This window comes from Lissotriton vulgaris, chromosome 10 (genome assembly GCF_964263255.1).
Source record: "Lissotriton vulgaris chromosome 10, aLisVul1.2, whole genome shotgun sequence".
Lineage (NCBI taxonomy): Eukaryota > Metazoa > Chordata > Amphibia > Caudata > Salamandridae > Lissotriton > Lissotriton vulgaris.
This window is the reverse complement of record NC_141698.1, coordinates 43,842,903-43,859,073: the sequence shown is the minus strand read 5'-3', so window position 1 is coordinate 43,859,073 and position 16,171 is coordinate 43,842,903. Positions and strand designations below refer to the sequence as shown.

The 16,171-nt window shown below is 46.0% G+C and overlaps 1 protein-coding gene across 1 annotated transcript in view; it reads right to left on the bottom strand.

Annotated features, from left to right (window-relative positions):
* The window catches only part of LOC147684523 (extracellular calcium-sensing receptor-like), a 77,460-nt gene extending 67,112 nt beyond the window's left edge, over positions 1-10,348 (bottom strand). The window contains exon 1 of the mRNA XM_086939684.1: positions 10,122-10,348. Within this exon, the coding sequence (XP_086795810.1) occupies positions 10,122-10,348 (227 nt within the window). The remainder of the gene's footprint in view (positions 1-10,121) is intronic.
* Positions 10,349-16,171: the final 5,823 nt, after the last annotated feature.

Sequence of the window (16,171 nt, the reverse complement as noted above, 5' to 3'; positions counted from 1 at the left end):
CCAGGTCGGCGCTGCAATACCTGGTGAGCACCCGGAACCGGGGCTCTTTGTTGGGGATGTTTTTTTCCCTCCGGTGGGTGCAGTTGGGGTGAGGGGCCTAGTGCGTGTAGGTGCAAGGGAATATGTGAGGTTAAAATAGGTCAGTTAGTCCTAAACAAACTTTTATTCCAAAGGTAAACTGCCTAATTAAAAGGTGGAGAGGAGCGAAAAACTAGTATTTAGGTATCTAGTGGTATGTGCCCTACTCTCAGGTGATCGACATGTTTCGTGTCTCAATTGTCAAACCGATCAGGACACTTCTTCAGGATCAGGGTGAAGTTATCTACATCAAGGTAAGTGAAAACTACATACCATGTAAGTCAGGATTTGATTATTGATCTCTATACTACCACAATATGGCAGATTCACACGAGCACCCCAGTGGAGTCTTTCGATAAAGGTACTTGTTCAGCCTTTGGCAATCCTTGATTTTAGCATGCTGTGAATGCTGTGAATGTTGTGAACATGATCCACATATCACTCTATTACTCTAAACACGATTGAGTAACCTTGGGCATTAACCACCGCACTGGTCAATAATGTTACATCTACAGACACTACTGCTGTGTCTTGTCACTTTTAACTTGTTTCACACCCATTTTTATCCCATCCTCCAGGTCTACGATGACTATACAGGGTATTTAGTTTTCACTTACCTTAATGTAGATAGCTTCACCCTGATCCTGAAGAAGTGTCCTGATTGCTATCTATACTATCAAAAAAGGCATTTAGGATCGTCCACTAGTTCTAGGGTGTATAGGATTCAGTAGAAGACCACAAGCTCATTGACAATGTCTTGTGGGTGAGCAAGGATAGTGCCATCTGCAGATTTAATGGGTGGGATGATCAGTGCCACATCCTGTTGGTGTAGTTTGCCCACTGGCGGCCTTCCTGCCTTCTTGCCTTGTTCATAATGGCGATCTTTTAGCTGCTGAAGCCCAGAATCTTCGTTAGAGGTGAACAGGGAATAATGGTCCATGTAGGCCTTCTTCAAGCAAATGCGAAGAGGAGGCATGGGGTTGTCAGTATAGAGGCTTGTGAGGGATGGGATGCAATCTCATCCTCCAGGGCGTCTCTCCTTAACTGTCCATAGATAGTTGCTTTGGCAGGTACCCATAGGACCCAGTGGGAAGTGACAAACCCCCAATTATGTTCCAGGTAAGTGGAGACATAAGATCACAGGTGAGATTTGCCCTGGCGAGTGCTGTAGCTCAAGATTTTTAAACACCACAGTTTACTGCCAGGGAAGAAAAGTCGCAAGTCCTTGGAGTGGAGGGTCAGGCAATGATCGCAAAGTGGGCCCTCTAGGATCCGAGAGTCCCTGGAGAGACCAACCACTGGCTGTGAGATCAGGAAGCAATCCAACTGGAACTGGGTGCCATGCACCTGTGATAAAATGTGAACTCTCGTGCTAGGCCATGGTCAGAAGTAATGTCCCCCAGCAAAGCCTGACCTACATTACTCCCTACGATCTAATTATCTCCAATCCCAACTCCATTCAGCTCGAATCTATTCTTCCCTGTGACTGGTTAGACCATCACTATATAACCTTTGATATCCTAGAAAACTAGAGCTCTACAAGAGCACAACCACTAAAACAAAAACATTGGAAAAGAACGCTCCAAAACACAAACGTAAACAACCTCATATCTCACTGCAGTATCGCGCTACCCCCACCTGCAAACATGTCCGTCGTTCACGACCTCACTGAGCACTACAACAACTCCATGTTGTCTGACCTGAATGCAACTGCCCCCTCAAACTAAGAAGACAATCCATCAAAGACTCCAAACCATGGTTCAATGACAACCTAAGCACGAACAGACGCAACCTGAGATTAGCAGAATGCGCTTGGGGATCCGCTCCATCCATTGGTCTACTAAAAACCCTAAGGCTGAAAAGGAGTAGATACAGCAAACTCATCAGATCTGTGAAAGCAACTTTCTTCAAATCCCAACTTGACAAAGCCAAAAATCGCCCGGAAAAGCTGTTTGAGTTAAGTCACAATCCAATAACACTCCTCTCCAATCTTCTCTCATCTCCTGCCCTCAGCCAAACTGCAATGCTGTTGCTGATTTCTTCCTTGAAAAGGGAAGTAAGATCTAATCAGATCTAAAGTCTGCCCTGATCAAGCTCTCACCCTCTCCTGATTGTCCCCCAAGGGTCCTCGCTCTCCCCCACACTCTTCAACCTTTTCATTGAACGACCTATGGTAATCCTCAAAGCATCCAACATCCAATACCACATGTATGCGGATGATACCTACCTGTACATGAAAATCGCTTCCCCTGAAGATATCAAGTCAGTCAACGCAAAATTCCTCCTCATCTCTCCCACTAAGAAAAACCCCACTGTTGATAAATATCTAATAAACCTCACTGCTCTCAATTGCACAGCACACATCATTGATTCCATGAAATCACTGGGAATTGTGCTAGATAAGAACCTAAACATGCAAGATCATAGCAGAACATCTATCAAAAGAGCAAACTTCCAACTCAGCATACTAAGAAAACTCAGACCCTACCTTCCCCAAGATGACTTTAAATCTGCGGTGCAAACACTAGTCATCTCAAGGCTAGAATACGGCAGTGCAACACTATGCGGACTTCTGAAACTCAGCTTAGCCCCCCTCAGAGCATATCTGAATGCAGCGACTAGGCTTATCACTGGCTCCAAGAATACCAACCACATCTCTCCGGACCTCAAATCGCTCAACTGGCTTCCATTTGAATCAAGGATCCAGCAAAAAATTGCATGTATGGCTCATAGAGCACTGCACTTCAACATACCTCTTTACCTAACAAATAAGCTCAAACTATCAGGTGGCTCCTAGCCTTCTAGGAGCACGAGCACATTGCTGCTCAAGCCGAAGAAATTTAAAAAGATGAAAACTTACAAGCGTACATTCTCTGGTATTGCCCCAAGAATCTGGAACTCCCTACCTGTGGAAAGAAGACTGATCCCCTCAACATTTGCATTCAAGAAGGAAGTGAAAGCTCTACTGATGAACACTGCGCTGAACTAGATGTTTTTCTCCTGTTGTCCCCTTCCTTGTTTAACCAACTAATCTGCTAACTGACATTTGATCCGGACTCAGTGTTACCAGCTATTATGTCATTTTATCCCCTTCCGTGCTCTGTGTGCTCATGACGAGCTGAGCTCGTCATGACACGCGCGGCGCTCACACGCGGGGCTGAGCGTTCCATTAAACGGGCTGTTATACCTGATAAATATTGCTCTACTTTTCCCTCACAGCTATCTACCTATGTCTTTCGCAACCCGTATGTAAAGCTCTCTGATACCTGCTTGGGTCATGTGTGCGCTATACAAAACTTAAAAAATAAAATACATCTGTTCAGGGGGGGGGGGCGGTGCAGTCCAGGACCACGTCCCAGGCCAGGCTCCAGTCCCCCTCTATGAGATAGTGAGAGGCCCCATTTCCTGTTCGGAGACGATGGAGCTGATGAAAAATCTAGTGGTTGGATCCCGTTGATACGTACACTGGGCCAACACGTAGAATCTGCCTACCAAGCCGAAGTTTAATGAAAGCAAAGTGGCCATCTGAGTCCGTCCATGTCTTGATGATGATGAAGGGCAGGGTCCCTCACAAAAGAATTGCAATGCCGCACTCTCTAGGCTGCCCAATTCTGTCGCCCGACATTGCAGTACAGCTACTGTGGACCACCTTTCCCACCTACTCATTATGGAAGGGAGAGGTTGTTTTCCGGTATTTAGGACATGTTGACATATTTAGACTGCAGGAAGGACAGCACATTCTTATGTCTGATAAAATGTGTCAGGACATTAACATTCCGGGAGACGACATACAGGGGTGAGAGGGTTGGTGGGGCACTGGTGGCCATTGTGGTAAGAGGACAGCTTTGGGGGTGCAGGGAGCAGGAAGAAAGGGTGAAAGAAGAGGGAGGATGGAATAAAAGAGAGAAGAGGGAAGAAAATAAGGAGGGAAAGGGGAAAGAAAAGAGAGAATGGGAGAGAAAAAGGAAGAACCCCCTCAGGCACATGGTGCTGACAACCCAGAGTAGGAGCACGTAGAAGCAAAACCCTGTAAAAATGCAACTGAACAAGGGAAGGCATAATTTGATACAGCAGCAATACAGTTTAGAAGATAGGCATGCAGACAGAAATGGTATACTCAGCCCTCCTTCCTGTGGGCATCGCATGTCTGATTGTGCAATGGACAGGAGAGCAACAGTCATGGTATGGAAGAATGTGCGTCAGTCCTCGGGCTGGTTGGGTTTTAGCAGAGAACGGGATTTGTCATGGTCCCAGTGCTGAGTAAGAGAGGCCACCACTTTGAGGGCCATTTCCTTGCTGTCCTGGGACAGTGCCATGCAGTCCAGATCTCTCTCTTGGTTTTGGCCCCCACTGCAGCTACAGTAGTGGGAGGGATTTGCCTGAGGAACGGAATCTGGCAGATTAGTCCAAAGATGCAAAGTCCATCTCTTGTTCAGTGAGTCTATTCCGAAAGGAGTGGAGCTCCCCCGGGTCAATAAAGTGCTTTGTCCTACCATCCTTCATGATCGACATGCAGGCAGGTTCGAACAGTCCGAATTTAATATCCTAATTCCGCAGTTGGGGTCATAAAGCCAGGAAGGCCTTCCTCTTATCGTTGGTTTCCCGAGAAAATTTGGCGGCTATGCGGATCTCATGCCCCTCATAGGCATACGGGCCATGGGAGTGGTTGCTGGTCAGGAGCTGTCGTACTTGCTCATGGTGGAGGAAGCAGGCAATGGTCAATGGGGGGGGGGCATATGGTGTTCCCATTGTATCTCCAGGGGGGAGTGAAGGTGAGCCCCGTCAGCATGGGGAGAAGGTCCCTGGGGATGCCCTTAACATCCAAGCCCTCAGCGTGTTCTGGAAGTTCCAAAGAACCGGGCATTGTCTGTGTAGCTCCTATTTTTCAGGTCCTTGACCTTCTTCCACAGGTGCCAGAGCTCCTGCTGCCTAGCCCGGGTGCTGTTTAGACTTTCTTCTACAGTCAAGAGACAACGCTTCACTCCCTCCACTCTGTCCTGAAAGCTTGCGATGTTGGGCCAGATAGATTTAGTTTCTGTGGTGAGGTCTCATATTTTGGAGTCCAAGCCTTCCAATCAGTGACTTTCCATGATAATCTCCTCCAAGATACAGTCCATAGTAATGTCCGGCTGTAGACAGGGGAGGCCACAGTGGCCGCAGTGGTGGACAGTGTTGGAGGTGCAGCCATAGGACGAGGTTGGGAAGCTTTCTCAGTGAAAAGCAGCTTGCTGGAGGATCTGCCTGAGGGTTTGCCTAAGGGCATCACCAAGGTGTGAGGTGAAGGAGGAAGTAGTTCTGTCACCTGGCATGGCACTGAAAGATGTATCTGGTGGGCAAACTGACCCCTTCCCCTGCCAGGAGACGGAGGTAGAGGTAGGTCCAGCTCAGCATAGCTGTGTCAAGGGAAGGTCACTGCTAAGAGAGGACAGGCCACTCGCAGGACAAGGCATACCTGTTGGGTGATGTGTCCAGGTAGGGCTGTCAAAGTCATGTGCATTCCTCAGATCCAGCCAAGCCCACTCAAAAGGAGATGGTTCTGCCATCTATGGACTGCACCAGCCTCAGGGTCAAGAGGGGTGGAGTGCTGAAGACCTTGTGCACCATCAGAGCCAACCCCAGGGCCTATGAGTTACCCTAGGCCGTACGCCACAGAACATCCTAAAGGCGCAAGGGCTCCATGCTCGTGTAGTGGAAGGTGATAAGGAGGTCAAGGAGGATATGTGAGGTAATAGGCTGGATGCTGCACTCACAGCTAGACAACGCAACTGTCAGTGTCCATGAGAGGGGGAACCTAGATTTGCTGGTGCTTTGTCCAGGTAGTAGAGAGCAGAGGATGGTGGGGGGTGCAACGACAACCTCCCGGGTGGAGCCTGTCCCTACCGGTCTAGTGCTGCACCTCTGAGTCTCAAATTATTGGTGGTGCTACGCAGCTGTGTTATACTTTGGTTTCTATGATCTCTTGTGGCCCAAAGGAAAGCCCAATTGGCCAGGGGCATCAACAGTGTCAGCAGCGTGGGTCAGAGGGAAAGGGGACCTGTAGTGGGGGTGGAGGCGGGCCACTCCATCAGGGTCTTAATGGACTTCGGAGTGGCGGTGGCTGGGAGAACCCCCGCAGGAGACCCAAGGAGATGATGTTGGAGGGGGAAAACAGGGTACTTCTCCACCCTCGCTGGTGCTGTGAGTGTGTTGTGATGTACCACTACTGCTCGAGGCTGCAACACAGCTAATTAGTCAGGTGAGCCCGAAGAGGCTGCTGCAAGCCCATGGCTGTAGTGCCAAGGCCTCTGTGGGCTCGCGGTCTACCGGAACAGGGCAGAGGTCTTAGAGGGGCCATAAAAATACTGCAGGTATGGATAGTCAGTGACTTTTGTTATTGTAGGAGGAACCAGGTGATGCAGGCTGAGATGGAGTCGAGCAGCCTAGTTAAAGTCAATGACACAAAATATAGCAAGCTGAAAGCATTATGTGATATGACTGGGGAGGACTTACTATGTATTACTACCACGAATGCTCAAAAGTGGACCTCAGATACACTCTTGTACACCTTAGGTGAGTCCTGGTAGAGTGGCAAACTGCAGTCAGGCTACTTAGAGGAACATGTGTTAAGTATTTCACATCATCAAAATGGACACTAAGTAATTGACACAACTTGAGAGAAATCCAACACCAATTTATAAAAATTAAGCTGATTTTTATATATTTTTAGACACTAAAACAAGGTCAATACAAAATGCATAATCAGAGTTATTAATTTTCATGCATTGAATAAATCAGTACTTTTTCAGTGGAAAACTTTACAATTACGGTCAATGGAGAAAACGCAGTGTGACAATCGGTCACTTGCTGGTTGAGTTTTATGGAACACACTTGTAGTTAAGGTCTTTCAGGTCCACAGACCAAGCCTCAACAGAGAAACACAATGTGCAAATCAGTCACTTGTGGGTTGAGTTCTACAGAATCCGTTGTACTTAAGGTATTGCGGGTCCACACAACACTCAGTACTTCTTTTACCTGGCTCAGGGGGACGAGATTCAGAAGTGTGCTGGCTATCAATGGTGCTGAAAAACAGGACTCACGAGCATTTGTATTGGCACTTTTGACAATTGGTCACTCGCAGTTCTAGTTCAGAGGAGCCCCTAATAGGTTAAGCTAGAAGGGGGCCTTGGACCAAGGAACACCAGGCAGAACAGCTCTACTCAGTTTGGGCGTTTCGAGTACATAGGTGCACCTGGCTATCTGTGGTGCTGAACAGGACTGAAGGTGTTAGATTTACCAGGCGGTACAAGGCAGAGCGAAATGTGATGCAAAAGTCGGACAATGGAGCCACAGAGTTGGATGGTTGAACTTGCACGATGAGTCCCTGGGGCTGAAGTGTTGAGTAAAACAGTCAGCAGTCAGATTGACCACCATCAAACATTGGCTCGGTAAGCACAGCATCTAGTATATCTTCTCACAGAGGGCCAGGGGCACAGTGTAGAAAGCTGAACCTTGCTGAGGGGTGGGACTTCGATTTCCAAAAGACACCTGACCAGTTACTTTCGTTAGATTCCTCTTTGGAACCTGGTGAACAGTCCTTCTTTGGTCTTGTAAGTGCAGTTTGGTCCTGCTGACTGCATGGGACTAGTACCTCTAGTCCTTGGGAAACCCGGTGAAGTACCTTGGATGCAGAGGGGTTCACATTCCTTTTGGAACCGGTCTCTGGTCAAGGTCGAGTAATAATCCGGCGGGTACAGAGTGACTACTACCGATGCATAGCTTCACGCCTTATCTTAGTGAAGTCCTGCGATTTCGTGGACATGGGTCTCTTCTTGTCATTGCAGCGGATCTGAGGTTCTGGTGTCAGGGATGCCCCTTAAATTCTGGATTTAGGGGAACTAGGGATGTGAAGGCTAGTGGCAGAGGAAGGCATTGTCCTCAAGTGGGGGACAAGTTCCTTTGCATATCTGCGGTGGTGTAGCATGTGAAGCTCACCACCATGATGGATCTATTAACTAGCCATCCTGTGAGGGTGGAGGTGTCACCTCCTTCCTGCACAGGCTTTTGTCTCTGGCTTCTGGGAGCGGCACATATAGCCCAACATGAGGTCAGAACCCTGTCTTGCCGGGAAACAACTCAAAAAGCCCTCCAAGGCACGAGAAAACTGGGCATCTCAATGGGCATCCTCTAAGGGTGCCACCTGGGTACATGCTGGTTCACCCTCGACCCAAGAATCATGTCAGGGGTGAAAGACCATGGTGGTTAATACCAAACACGACAGAATTTATCAGCACCATAATTGAACTGGCTATATGCTTGCACATATATGTTCACACATATATGTTCACACTTATAGCATAATGCATCCTGAATCCTGGGTTATAGAAGGCCTACTTTAGGGGTGATTGATTTATATCATAATCAGGGATGGGACTCTGCCACGTATGGTGTGGGCAAAGTCGAACTCGAGCAGGCAAGCTGCTTGTGCAGGTACGACATGGCAGACCTGCAGACTTTACTTTTACTTGAGTCACTGCAGCCCTGGTGACCTCTTGAACATCCCTGCCCTGAGCACCACTGATACTATATACTAGCATCTTACAGGGGGTGTTAAGGTTCTTGCCAATTGTGTTTGCAACTTGATGGAATGAACACTGCCACTGGGGCGTGGTTAGCAGGCTCCAGTTCTCTTTCACATAAAAAAATCATAGTATCTTGATCAAAAAGTGGGGAATGACCATCCAAAAAGGACACTTTATAACACCACATCTTTGTGCCACAGCACCTGCCGGGAGCCATGGAGTTGTTGCAAACGCTCAAAGATGGGATCGATGATGTAGTGGTCTTGTGGCCACCAGAGTGGAGTCCAGAGGTAAAGCGGGCCTCAATTGCAGTGGGGGCTCCCACCATATTGCAGCCACAAGGGAACGAGCGGAGTGGGCCGTGGTGAAGCCAAGGCCCGGCTGGAATCAAGGGTACAGCAGGCCACGCATAGTAAATTTTCAAGCCTGGATGACAAGGTGGGCCCTTGATTGCAGTAGGGGGCGGCGATGCTGTGAAGATGTTGAATGGCCAAGCACACAGTGCTGGCCAAGGTAAAGCTGTGTAGCCCAGCCTAAATCGAGGGTGATGCATGTCGCTTGACAGCAGGCTCTCCCATATGGCAGCAGAGCCTAGGGTCATTGATGAACAGCTAATGTCCCATCAGGGCAACCAAGACACCTCAGTGGGACTGCAGTGAGAGTAGGGCAACTAGAGCTGCTTCAGGCAGGCTTCACGGCTGTTAGAACTCTGCCCCATCCCTAGGAACTCTCCATTGTGCAGATCTCTTTCATCTACATCCATGGCCAGACCATGCCATAATATCATATTTCCTATGTGGCAACACTTCTATCTGTGAAGGAATGCTGAAGTTAGTGTCTGCCACAGAGAGAACGAGGCACTCAGTGATACAACACCTGGGACAATAAATGCTCATTTATTTTTAGACATTAAAATACATCTGCTCAGCTATCAAAATAAAATGGGAACTACTAAGTTTTACTAACCGTTAACCAGATTATCCATTCCCCAAAGGTGCAATGCATCAGCACTGGACTTGTTTCCAAATCACTGGGTCAGGTGTGTTAGTTCATTTGGAGCACCTGAAGTGAACCAGAAGTACATACAACTGACAGAGTGTGTAAGGTTGCTAAAAGGAGACCTAAAGTAGGAGCTTCTTTAATGGTGTGGCATCACTTGGTCACCTTAACTATACAAAGTATAAAAAAAGCATAGTAAGCAGCACGTGGTTGCAGTGCTTGCAGTCCTTGGCTTTTGATTAATAATCATTTGGATTCAGTGACTACAACTCCCAGTATGCATGAGGTCAACAGAACACCCAGCATAGGAGCACTATGACATTGGTAGCATGGATTTGTCTGGTAACCTATCCCATAAAAAATGATCGGAAAAAAACACAAGAAATAAAATAAATTAGCAATTAAGGAATCTCTGGTTGTAGATTGAAATGAGCAAACATTCATAAAGTATATAATAGTACAGGTATTGAAGGAACAAATATTTACTTTTGACAGTGCCTGGGAGTAGGAGGATCTGTGAACAAAAGGTTTGTTGAAGGAAATGTACTCTCCTCGTGAATTGCTGCCATAATCCCCAGCACCACATCCCCATCTTTGGAGTAAGCCTCCATCTTTGGTGTGGATAGTCGATGACATTGTTGCTGGTTCTCAGCTGCAGCAGTGGGTATTAAAATCCACAGGTGCATCAGCATAATCAGTATTGCCACTGCCATTGCAAAATTATGTGCTCCTCATCACTCCAATAGGCTGTTCCCCATCATGTGCATGGACCTGTATTTAGAAAGTCAAGACAAGGGTCAACACCACAGTGTGAGTTAGGTTCCTACATCTTCTTATTGAGGTACTCACTCAGACTTGACTCAAGGAGCATTACTGGACCTAGCGGAACAACAGATTGATAGTCAAGAAACATCTTGTGTACATGCTCAAAATTCAACCTGGAGAAAGGATCTTGCAGAAAAGCGCGATCACCTGTTGAAAGTGTGCAATTGCATGTTGAAACAAGCATTAGTAAATGCAACAGGTCCAGCCTTTTTAATGATGCGCTACATTTGCAAATGCTGTACTCATCCAGCCTACTAAAGTGTTTTCAAAATATACCATTCCCATTCCCATAGCTGGCAAATAATCTCATGAAAGGCAGTGCATCACAATATATGTGTTTTAACGTAAGATGTGCTATGGTGGTCTCATGCATCTCATGTAACAATGTAGGAAGTGAAGAGGAGATAATTCAGTTACCCTGAATTCAAGTTACAAAAAGAACAATGGTTGCAATGTGTACTCATAAAAATGTGAACTACACACCAGTGCTTGAGGGGATGAAATCCTGTCCTCAAATGTGTGCTGTTTGAGTTCAGCAAGAAAGAAACATGTCTATAGAGCTAAAAAGGATAAATGTGTCAGCATGGACTTGCGATATTGATTAAGCCATTGCATAGATTTTGCATAGCCGTGTCTTTTCTCAATAACGTTTGAATCAAATGCTCAACCATTAAGACTCAGAGTCCCACAAGATTCCATCCTTGCTCCCTACTTATACAACTTACAGAAGAAGCCCTCACCTCATTTCTGCAAGATGGACCTATCCATGTACACCAATATACTTATGATACCCAGATGCTCCTCTGTCTTTCCGATCCCACCAACTTAACAAACCTGAAAATCATCCTCAATAAACTAATTGGGTGGATTTATTATCTTTCTCTAAAAATGAATCTATTCGAAAAACAAATGAATCCTCCTCTTCTCTAAAGACTCTCCGCCGCCTCCTCAAACATTCTTATTGTGTTACATCCACTTGCCATTTTTCTGTCTCTTGTCCCTCATCTGAAATGTCTTGGCATCATTATTGGCCAGTCCTAAATCTATATGATCACATTCCTATGTTAACCAAATCTGCCGCCTATCAACAACACCTGCTCAGGACATTGAAGTCTATGAGCACACATTCAGATTTTAGAAACACTGGTCTCTCTCTCATTTTCACTCACCTGGATGGAAGTAATGCAGTGACGGAGTGTTTTCTCAAGGCCTCTGATGCTCTTCTCAGAGCTATAATCTATGCAGTTGTGAAGCTTGTTACAGATGTCCAAAAATTGGACCATATCAAACCCATCCTAAAACAACTCTGTGTCAAGGTGGCCTGGTATATGCTGTCTACTAATAAAAGTGGGCACCCTCTACCAGTCCATACAAACCCTTATGATGTATGAGGTCAAAGATAACCTTATTGAAAGCTATCCTAGTGATAGCTATGGAGAGCAAATTAACAAAAAAGGGAGGTAGAGTAACGAAGTAGCATTCTTACTCCACAGGCTCAATTACATAAACAAGGGGAATCCTACTGACAGTGTTTGAGAGAAGTGTTACCCACAGTGGTGTGGGAGCACTTAGTGTTTTTTAAAATACCCCTCACACACCAAAAGGCCCCTTGGTGTCAAGCTTCATCATAGGGGTCTTCGCACCCCTCTAGCGGGATGCGGCGTGCTACGACCTACGACTACGCGGGAGCACTTATAGTAATGACTATGGGGCTCATTATGATTGCGGATTTTCCGCATCCTCCGGGCCGGCGGAAGCCACCGCCGGCCGGGAGGATGCGGAAAATCCGCAGCGGACCCACCAAAGACCCACCGCCACATTTGGATGGCTGGTGGGTCCTGGTTTCCGTCCGCAGCTTTTCCTCCGCGGTTGGCTTACAACCGCGGAGGAAAAGCAATAATCTGGTGACGGTGTCTCTCAGACACCGTCCGCCAGATTAGTATGTGCCTGCAAACATGCTTTTCCGCTGCGGCTTTTCCGCCGTGGAAAAGCATGTGTAACTTCACTGCGGGGGCCCGTTGCGGGCCCCCTAGGTGAAGGGGGGGTGGGGGGTGCACATGGGGGGTACCTATGGTACCCCCCTGCATTTGTATGCAGAAAGCGGCAGGCACCACGCGGTGCCTGCCTCTTTCTGCATGCAAATGCAATGCGTGCATTTTTAACATTGCCGCGGGTGCAGCTTGAAGCCGCACCCGCCGCAATGTTAATAATAGAGGATGTGACCGCCACCCTGGTGGTCACATCCTAATTGCACAGGAGGGGACTCCGCAGCCCATGCTGACGTCCCCTCCTCCTCAATGATCGCGGACGGACGCAAGTCCGTCCGCGATCATAATCGGCCCCTATGTGTGGTGCATGTGGTGCAAGTGATAGGGATGATGAGAAGAAGGAGATATATAATAAATGGAAAGGCAAACAAAAGAAATTATGAAGAAATAAGTGTAAGAATGGAAAGGGAAGTGAAAATGAGAATTGCTAAAGTTGGCATCTGATTGAGAGGGGATTGCTGGAGCAAGGTCTTGTGAAAAAGGAGACTTGCTTGGATTCAATCTTCTCATGTAACTACTAAACTTGTATTAAAATTTGTTTGTGGAAATAACAGTGCATTCACACAACATTATAGTATCAGAGGGAAGCTTGCCTATGTGTTTTACTAATCAGTAACCCGAGAGTGATGCTAAGATGGCCGCTAACTGAAATTCTTTAGTGCGCATGCGTCTACTGCACCTACATAGTATGACGTATCTATGCTTGGAGCGAAACTTTCTGTTCTTGATCCGTAGTTAGCAAGATGGCCTCTTGAAACTCACATGCTTGCCACCTGCTTGCTGAAAATGTATTCCAGCTATTTCTATTAATGCTAATGCGGGAAGAATAATATTAAGTAAATGGGATTAGAGTAGAAATAGGTGGTATACAGTGAAATTGTTTATTTTTGATTTTAAAATTTGTCTTTTTGACTCTTTCAATAGTGCTTATTATGGGCCTGCAGATGTGAGCCACAGTCTATTCCCTCTCGTTTTTCTACACATGCGCAATGTGACCAAGCTGGAAGACGCCATGTCAACTTGAACATTGTTCAAGGGAACCGGAATGACAGTCCTTGAGAACTACTGTTGTTTCTTATAAATTGTGACAATTACATTGTGAATACGGGTGGTAATAAAGACTGATGTATAAAACTTAAGGGGTGGGATTTTAAACAAACAACTGAAAGAAAAAAATGAGAAATAAGCATGTTGTGATGATCACCTCACTTTACCTGTCCAATCAGAATTAGGAGTTTCATAAACTTGAAACATTAATGGGTGGTACTAGCATACAGGAAAGTATCATTGAGGTAGTTTTTAGTTAGTAAGTGAGACTGGAGACTAGAGATGCCAGAGGCCGGGATGCTGTTTGAGAGAGTCCCAGACTTAGATGCTGAAGAAGAATTTAATTCCTGAACCAATTATTTTAAGCATATTAATTTAGAAGAAGATCGCGAGAAGGAAGAGTGTCAGAGAAGGGTTACGGCATGTGTCGGTGATAGAGAGGTCGTCTATCCTGTCCTGATTCCTGTCCTGAAGCCTTTGTTCACAGATCTTTCCTGGGGGACCCTTTCCAATTCCTAGGCCTGGGGATTGTTTTTCACACCATTCTTGGTTAATATTTCTACAATTGTGTATGCGCTTATGTGCTTTTCTCTCTGTCCTCTCCTTTTCATGCAGCATCATTGCAAGTATTAATGAAAGTATTTGATTAATTTTGACTCTTCCTTCCTGTGCGAGACGGAGTTTGTTCTGTGCTGTGTAAGTGGTTCACAAAAATGTTACTTCAAGATAAAAATGTAAAAGACATCCCGACTCTGAGATCATTTGTAATGTATAAGTATATTAAAAGCATATGTAATTTCACCATCAACAAGTTCTAACTAAATTGCTCCATTGACCAGAGGAAAACACTTTTGATCAGTGAAAGGTTGGTTAGGGTCTAGAGATAACCAATTATGAGAACTAAAAAAACATGACCCCAGCGGAATTTGCAAGTGTGTGAATGAGTTTATGGGCCCAGTTGAGTATGTGGTGTTAGATTACCTGTTGCTGGTTACCCGCTGGATCACTTCCACCTCAACAACAAACAGCCCATTATTAACAATTTCATGTTGGTGTTATTCTATATTGACTGCTGGCAAGAGGTGAAGCTGATTCAAGTGATCGTCAAGTGAAAGACCAGTGCCATGTGTGCTGTGCTGTCCTCCAGCACTGGGGCACATTGACTTCAGAGATACAGCTAACCGCTGCTTGATAACAATCCGGCACTCAGCCTTTACCATTGTACCTCATGAATCCTTTCCCTCTTCTGTCCCCTTCTTCCAGTGACCCAGTGGCGGCCATGTCAAAAGCCTGACTCAGACTCTGGGGCATAAAAATAAGATAATGATGCATCGCTGCACTGCAAGCCCTCTTGCTGTGCTGAAGTACTGCATTAGGAAAGTACATGGATGAGTCATATTAACAACAATGCAATGCATCCCTGAGATTTCTTCTGCACTGGTGTTCAAATGGCTGCCTTGTGCCAATGCAGGCCCCTTGCTCCCTGTTGCAAGGGTGCCTGCATTGCAGGGATGATTGTGTAATTGGTGGTGTTTTCCTTCTGCTCTGTGTGCTGCAGAACGCAATACATACAGAGAGGAAAAGACAAAGAGGAATAAAGTTATTTCTCCTTGTTGTTTATGAAATCGTGTAGATCTGGGAATGAATCAGAATCCATGGGTGGTGCGTGGGAACAACCACTGCATACCCATGGAATGCCCCTGTCACACAGAGTAATGCATGAAAGTAGCCATATGAAAAGCTTTGATTGGCCTTGTAAATATGGGCCAGCACACAACACTAACGGAACATCGAAAAAAGTGACGCTCCGGTGGAGCAAGGGGCTTGTAAATATAACCCTCTATATTCCACTCTACTGTATGGCGCCATTGTCAGTGGAATCCAAAAGAAGGTCTCCCGCCTAGGGAGAGGAAAACCCAGCGCACTACTTTAGTGAGACCAGTGGTCTAGTTCATGTTCAGTTTAAACAATAAGTCGTAATCCAAAGAAAGTTATCAAATATCCAGATTTATTCAGGTAGATGTGACGATGTTGAAGTAGATAAAGCACATCAGTAAATGGCGTTCCACATATATGTAATTTCAGGTGTGTTAACCCATCACACGACCCAATGCATTTCGGGCGTTGCCCGTCGTCAGGGGAATTACTCTACAAACAAAAGACAAAAGCCAGCTGTAGTATCCAAATAAACTTCTAGATCAATCAGAAATATATCTATGACTGGGTATGGTGCTAGATTACAAAGAAATAGATTGTGAGGGAAAACCGAGATGAAAGAAAACAACGTAAACCAGGTGCGTAGAGACTGAAACAAATGTATAAACGTAGTGAAAGTAACAAAAGTCATAAGTTAGAAGTGCCCGGTAACCTCAAAGAATGCTAAGTGATTGACTCCAATAGTATAGCGAGAATAGAAAACATGCCGAGTAACAAAGCAAATCGTGACCGCCACCAATAAAGCGAAGTTTACAGAGAGCTCAAGACGAGCGTACTCACCGGTGTGGAGATAACACGGACTCCGTGGAGTTCCGAGAAGGTGAGCACTCGTTAAGTGAGCAAGGAAGTAAATTGTGATGGGGGTAAACATAGAAGTAGGACTGCATAGTGCAGAAAGAA